Source organism: Toxotes jaculatrix, chromosome 4 (assembly GCF_017976425.1).
Source record: "Toxotes jaculatrix isolate fToxJac2 chromosome 4, fToxJac2.pri, whole genome shotgun sequence".
In the NCBI taxonomy this organism is placed as follows: Eukaryota; Metazoa; Chordata; class Actinopteri; family Toxotidae; genus Toxotes; species Toxotes jaculatrix.
In genome coordinates, this window is record NC_054397.1 from 5,963,039 (window position 1) to 5,970,745 (window position 7,707).

Sequence of the window (7,707 nt, forward strand, 5' to 3'; positions counted from 1 at the left end):
TACTGGCTGTGGCTTTTCATATTACTTTAATATATCTTAACAGTTTTTCTTCTTGCATTTTGCATTGCTTTGTTGTTGTAAGGTGCTGTAAACTGGCTTTGCCTTTATATGTGTCATGGCGGTGATAGTACACGTCAATATCTCTAAGGTTAATGAGACGGAGATAATTTAAGGACAGGAAAAGTGTGTGTAGTATGTGTGTGTCCCTGGTGCAGGGCTAATTTAAACTAAAGGGGACACTGCCAGTCAGATTTAGGACAGGAAGTGGAACAGATGACAGAAGACTATTTTTTCTGATGAAAAAAAATGTGTGTATGTGCGAGCCGTGTCAATATTTGTCTTGGTTACAAATAGATTATAAATAAATATGAACTGTTGCCACTAAAATAGTTGCCAAAAAACCCAGAATGTGGTCACACTGGAAAAATAATAGATAAGCGTACTTAAACACTCCAGTGTGCTTATTAAGTTCTGAATGGTTGTTTATAAGTGCGCTATTTATATGTAGTTTTGTTCCACAGCGCAATGCGCAAAGAAAATGGAAGAGTCGATAAAGTTTAAAATAAACTGCAGATGGTGTTGAGACTGAAGAGTATTATATGTGTGCAAAAGACTCAACCTACTTTGACCTTGTTTCATGTTCTTTGATTGATTGATTGATATATTACCTACTATTGACAACATGTTCTCAGAGTTGTGCGTCAGTGACAGAAGTAAGTTCATGTAATTTGTTATTTGCGCCCTCAGGGGTGCATTACAGAGAGTTTATTGTTAGCTTCGGTTTAGTAGCTATTAGACATAACTCCATGAGAAAGTATGTTGCTTTGTATTAAGACAGCTGTTTAGAAATGATGGGTGCGGCATGATGTACTGTCTTTGTAACATCACTTTGAACAGTATTGTACTCATTTCTTTTATATCTTTGTTTATTGACAGAAAACCACACACATGAACTTTCTGAGTACAGCCACGTTAAACCATCCATTGTGCTTGCCTCTTATTCTCATTTCTCGTGCTTCTGTGAATAATATATATATTTCATGGAATTAGTATGTAGTATGAAATTGGGACTATGTGGCGCATATTATAACAAGCGTTTGCAGCTATGCTAGCGTTAGCTAAATGCTAATGTCACCATGCTAACACGGTGACTGACAATGATAATATGCTGACGTTAAGCAGGTATGCTCACCACAGTCGCTGTCTCACTTTAGTGTTAGTGTGCTAGCATGCTAATGAGAACTAAACACAAAGTACACCTAACACAAAACATTATTTACATGGTTAGTTTCACATACGTTTAGCCGATAACCAACGTACCAAGCCACTGGAAATAATGGGTATGATGTTGCATTGCGTCTGAGAGCCCCATCATCCTCAAGTCAGTCTTATTATGTCGAAGTATTTACTCCACATCCAGGGATCCCTGAGAGTCTGAGGCCACGGGGCAGTTGTTTGCCTTGCCTTGGGTTCACATGAACTGGATTCACTTGCACTGTAATTTGTGTGTACAAATTTATTCAACATGAACAAAGCTTGGCAAAGAGTCACACATTTCTAGTTACTTGTTCCGCAATACTAAAGACAGGAACAACACGTAAAATTATGGCTAGTGGGTCCAAACTCTGAAACTGTATTAAATAGTTGTTCAAACTGACTCTGATGACTACACGCTGTTTTTAGGAGCTGGTGGAGACCAAAACCATAGAATCCAAGAGCAATAATTTTAATCCCATAATCTCAGGATTAAAAAAATTCTTGTTAAAAAAAAAAGGTTGATTAGTTCACAAAAAACTAAATGTAACATTCTTGTAATATCTTCATTCAAATCACGCTCCTTCATTTAACAAGCAGACTACAGCTGTAACTTCACAAAGGTGTGTTTTTTTTCAGTGATCCTGCTGATATTGTTAACTACTGTATGGCATGCAGACTAGCTGGATCACAAACTATGTGGACTATAGGTCATAATTTGGTGATTCATCCATAATATAACTTATGTCAAGACAACAACACTGTTGCTCTAGCCATTTGTCCTTTTTGGGAAAAGGACCTGTTATTTCTCAAGAGAATCCCGAGATAATTAAACCTTTGTAAGCAAAACACAACTCTTTTGTCTCTTTTGTTTTAGATAACAAGGGAATTAACTCAGATATTTAATACAGGATTAAAAAAATAGTTGCCAAGGTTGACTTGTTTATAGAAAACAGAGTAAACGAGTGAGAATATTAGACTTACATTCATCCATAATGTTTTAGCCATTACTTTATAAACAGATGCAACTTTAACCAGCAGCAGTAAATCTGACATATTTAAGGAAGTTACTAAGTGATATGTGTCATGGAAAATAAGTTTGAATTTCCTACAGTATCTGTTATTATTTTTTGAAACAATAATATCATGTCCCAAGTGTACTCTGTCATACCATGATAATGTGTGCAAATAACCCTTTCAGATCAAATATTCTCAAGCTGCATTTGTGTTATTTATAATAACAAAAAATGTGTGTTATTTAAATAACACAAACAAAGAACTTTTTTTTTACTTATAATACAAACAGTATCTTCATACAGCAACAGGTACTCTGTCCACATGTGCATTTATATACAGTGCGGGTATGCACGAATATAGTTTTTAACTTGAAGGCTCAGTCCAGGTAATGAGCTTGTATTTTCTGCTCCATATGTACGGATAAAAGCCCTCCTGCATGTCTGCTTCAGGCTCTCCGGACGCTGTCTGCGATAGGGAACTGTCAGCTTACAGGATGAGCTGGTGTAATAAGTGAGCAGAGTGAAGAGAGACGCAAAAGTTCTTTGGCTGCCATGCAGATTGAAGAGCAGGTTGTTCAGCTGGACACGAACACTAGTCGGGCCATCCTCACTTTGGTAACTCAGAGTGAAGAAAACGTCAGGCTGGCCACTGTCTCTGCAACAAGACGCCAACACATATTCACTTTGTGCTCCTTTACTGGAGTTTTTTTTTCTTTCTGTATAATGCTTCTAATTGAACGTGAAGTAGAGGATTATGATAAATGCATGTGCTTGTTCCAGTTTTACTTTTAAGATTTTTTTTAACCAAAAAATATGGGAAGAGAAGGAGGAAGAAGGGTTTTCCTAGCCTTTCTAAAAATATTCAGCTGCCCATACGAACATTTAAACTGGTTTTTCTTGCTGTACTCTTTCCTGAAAGTGATAGATTACCTGATGAGGAAGGTGCCCAGTAATGCATGTGTGAGTATTTCATGTGCCTCTTCCATGGTCATTGGTCCCCAGTAGTAACCACTGTGTTGGAGCTGCTGATAGGTTTTTTTCACCAGTTCATACTCTGCCTGGCTGCTGAATGGGCGGAGGTGTGTGGGCAAGCACTCAGTGTCAGCTCCACTCACCAGCTAGAGCAGAGAAGGAAAAGGAAACAATCAGAGAACATGTACAGACGACACAGAGTCTGCACCATGTGAAAAAAAACACTGTTACATGTATAAATCAGACTGTCCTTAGAGGCTGCAGGTTTGTACTGCAATCAGACACAACACGGCTGATTTCACTGGCTGGTTCCTGATTAATTGTACATTTTATTATTATTATTATTACATCATGGAGCCCATGACACACATACGTTGCTCATAGATTTATGGTTTACACCAAATGTGACCAAATGTTCTTTTAAATTATGTCACATATCCAATATCCAGTGAGAATGAAAAACCCCCCATTATAATTATTACTACTACTAATAATAATTATTATAAACCTTAGAACTTGTGACATTTTTTTTTTTACAATTGTCTCTTTGTAACAAAGACAAAAAGTGCAGGAGCCATGTGAGAACCTCCCTGTATAAATTCAACTGACTGCTGTATCTTTGAAACTTGTTTCAAATAACGACTGAAAACTCATTTTTAAAAGCTTCAATTTCCACAGTCACTTTTCCAACAATAACGTGTAGCCTTATGATCATTTATTATCTATACAAATTTTATTCTGTTTTTAATGTCTGCGAAGCATTTGTTATGTCTTTTCTGAGAGATGCTGTAAGTTCATGGCCTAAGTTAGAAGGAGATGAGTAATACAGCTCTCGTCACGTGCACATGCAGTTCAACACTTTGAGTGACCATGCAGAAAGTTTGAAATTAAAACTTCTGTGGTATTTCTGTTTTGGGTAATTGGAAATTCCAAGTCAGCACTGTCTGGGAAAATAAACAACATCGGCCTTCATGCAGTTATCGCTATATGGGTCTCAAGGGCTTATCACCCAAGGAGGTCCTTGGCCTCATTTGGCCTGATTTAGCGCCCCCAGTCTACTACCTCTTCCCCAAGATGAAGGAGGAGCTCAGCGGTCGCCATTTTGACACTGATGATGACATCATCGCTTGGACCACTTTCTGGAGGTCCAAGACGTCGACTTCTACAAAGAAGAGATCCGTATGATCAACAACTACTGGACTATGTGCTTAAATGTAGGAGGGAATTATGTTGTAAAATAAATATGCTAGTTTTCCTAAAAAGGACTCCTTCTGCCTTTGGCCATGAACTTATAAATCACTCCATTATTTTACTTTAATTGAATTTTATTTAATTTTAACTGTTATATAATAATGAGTACTTTTGGTACTTTAAGTATCTTGATGTTGTACTTAGTTAATCAAATATTTTTGAATTTATAATGCATGACTTAAATCGAGGATCCGAGTATTTCTTCCTTCACTGGATGTAACATTCACAAATGAAATCCTGGTGTTTTATCTCGTTCCAGCCATCTGTCCACTGTTAGAAAAAAATCAATATCCTACAGCATTAAAATCCACAAACCGTGATCCACAGCGTATTTACTTTGGATACCAACCTGGTGCCAGGTTTCAGGTTCCTCCTCTAAGCTGAGTTTGTTCCAGTGCAGTAAATTTGGCAGCCTCTCTGTTGGCTCTTGGCTGTCTGATTCAACTCTCTCAGGGCTTTGTTCCGGTTCTCCAGGGGTTTGACTTTGGTTCTGCGTCTCAGCTGCACAGTTCTGTTTTTGGTTCTGTACTACTGATTTACTAAGACTGTCTCTGACCATCCTACAAAGAAGAAACCTCTTCTTGACCGCCCGTTGCACCAGTTCCTCCTCTTTTCAGCTGCAGATCCTCCATCCTTGACTCCTTTCTGGTTGGTCATCTGCTGCTCAGTCCTCTTTGAGACTCCATGTCTTGAGATTTTAATCAAGATTTATCCACATGAATGCAAAGTGCTGGAGGGGTGCAGAGGCTGAATCTGCTCATCTGTTCATGAGCTGAAACACAGGAAAGTGCACACAGACAAAATCTTTTACTCCTCTGAAATGCATTTTGCATTATCTTAAACCTACAATAACTTTTAGGTTGTTTTGTTATGATTATCATTCATTTGAAGTTGTGTTTCTTGCCAACTGGCGAATGTAAGTCATAAATTCCCTCTCGTCTAGCTCGCTTTATCTTTTCCAAATCCTGATGGAAATATCTGGCTCTTAGCTGCTGAATGCTCCACAGTGTTCACCAGCTGGTTTCTAACTGTGTCTGTCTGCTGTTCGGTGCCGAGCCAGTAGCGTACAGTGGCTTTTTAGAGCTTTCACACCAAAATCAGACGCCTGCTGCAGCCAAAAACGACTATAAGAGTGAACACCAAAACAGAAATCTTGTGGGTCTGACAACTAAACAATAAACTATTATCAATTTATCTCACAGTTATTTTCTCAATTAACTGATTATATATTTGGTCCATAAAACATCTGCTCATTAAATTTACTGGAAAAATGACTTACACAATTAACTTGATAGATATAGATTTCTTCAGTCTAATCAATTAATTGACAAATCGTTGCAGCTCCATAATGAGCTGAAACCCACTAAAAGCTTCCGTAAAGGTAAAGGAAGCCGCAGATTCAGATTCAGATTCAGGCTCATCACTGTGGTTCATCTATATTCAAGTTGCCCATTGTGTCATTACTTTAAGTGTGAGTGCCTAATGCAGAATCCAAAGTCATGTGACTGACAATAAACCATGTTTATCTTCAATTACTGGGAAAGAGCGGATCTATGAAAGAAATAATGATGACAGAAGAACACTTTCACTTTCTCAGTCCTGCAAGATCCTCTCAAAAAACAGACTTAAAATACAATTTCTGAATGCAAAAACTTAAAACAAGTAAGTCTTAATAATATTTATAATTCATAAATAGTATAAATATATAAGAATGTTTTTGTTTGTTGTCTCTTTTTCTGTGGTAATACAGTTTTATCTTTTTGCTTAATGTTGCTTTTATGTTTTTAAGCAGATTAAAACGTTTTTTTGTTCTTGTTTTGTTTTTGGGAAGTGAATTATAAATAAAGTTTTCATACTGGACATATTATTAGTTAGATTAGAGCGCTTCACTTGTTGATATAATTACCAGCCCAGTTATGAAAGGGTGGGACCCTTTCGAAAGGACCCTTTTTTGTTTATTTTAAACTTTTGCTTTATCTCCTTTTTTAGATGGTGAACAGTGCATGTAAATGCCACACTTCTACTTCCCTAATATAAACCCACAACATATAAGACTGTTAAATTGTTAATGCTTTACACTACAGTATGTTGTGAAAATTCTTTCTCTCAGCCCACACTGATGCACAGTGCTGTCTGTCAGTACAGCAAATAACTGACTATAACAGTGGCTTACATGACAGTACTTGAAGTTACAGCACCTCAGTTTTGTTTTGTTTTTTTAAGCAGGGCAGCTGAAAGTGGATGTTACAACACCATTCAGAGGTGAATGTCAGCGCTGTAGCCTCATAGTAATTGTTTCATTTGAGATCCAGTGTGCTGGAGCTCAGAGACAACACTACGAGAAATGTGTGGACGTCCAAAACTTGGACTGCACTGAGAGAACTGCAGAAGGGCTCAGAAAAGTGAGTAAACTTTACAGAAGTAGTGAAAAGATAATTCTCTATGGATTAACCTGTCATTAGTCATGCATATTATTCTGTAGTAAAACATATTCACATTTATTGTATGATGCCAGCGATATTGGGATTGGTATGGTTTAATAACTGTAAGGCTGTCATAACTTTCTGCACTTAACGGAAATGAAAATTTGTTTGTTTTTAATCTGCCTGTGCTGCCCAGATTAAAGCTACACAGTAAGAGCGACCGGTTCTTATGAAATTTCTGCGTCTCTAGATAAGAATTATGTACCTTTTGAGTTTTGACGCATGCAGAAGTGTTCAATACTGGCGCAAATGTAAACACAAAGAGAGAAAAAAAACATTTGCAATAGCCCTGGGTAATTGTTCATGAATAAAACGTTACTTACGTGCAATAACGGAGTGACAGAGCCTTGTTGAGTGCACACAGCAGAGAGCAGTGAGAAGACATCTTACTTTCGGTTTAACTTTAACTGAGCAGGAGGCGGGGACGCTCGTTTAAGCAGCCTGACGGTACCTTAGACTCTCATGCAGACACTGTCACCTGACATCCAATAATGCGCCACCAAAAAACGCACACGAACAGATAGACACACACAGAGACACGCGCACGCGCACACACACACACAGACACGCACACGCACACACGCGCGCATGTTCAGGTGCTCCCGATTCTTACTTTTGCTTTCACTTCTGTCTGTGGATTCCCTTAAATCACGTGATCTCCCAGCAATGTGTTTCGTGTGCGTGCGCGCGCACACAGGAGTGTTTGTGTAAGCGTAGCTTGCATTTACCCG

General features: G+C 38.1%; 1 protein-coding gene across 2 annotated transcripts; it reads right to left on the reverse strand.

Annotated features, from left to right (window-relative positions):
• Positions 1-1,511: 1,511 nt before the first annotated feature.
• Positions 1,512-7,471, reverse strand: socs1b (suppressor of cytokine signaling 1b). 2 transcript variants are annotated; one of them, XM_041036391.1, is made up of 4 exons: positions 7,300-7,471; positions 4,843-5,265; positions 3,201-3,388; positions 1,512-2,925 (listed from the first exon to the last, which is right to left on the reverse strand). In XM_041036391.1, exons 2-4 carry the CDS (start codon positions 5,050-5,052, stop codon positions 2,601-2,603), a joined length of 723 nt encoding a protein of 240 aa, XP_040892325.1. In that variant the 5' UTR covers positions 5,053-5,265; positions 7,300-7,471; the 3' UTR covers positions 1,512-2,600. The 2 variants fall into 2 exon arrangements, with proteins under 2 accessions (XP_040892325.1, XP_040892326.1); XM_041036392.1 differs by lacking the exon at positions 7,300-7,471 and adding an exon at positions 4,305-4,404 and having other exon boundaries at positions 4,843-4,980.
• Between the last annotated feature and the right edge of the window lie 236 nt (positions 7,472-7,707).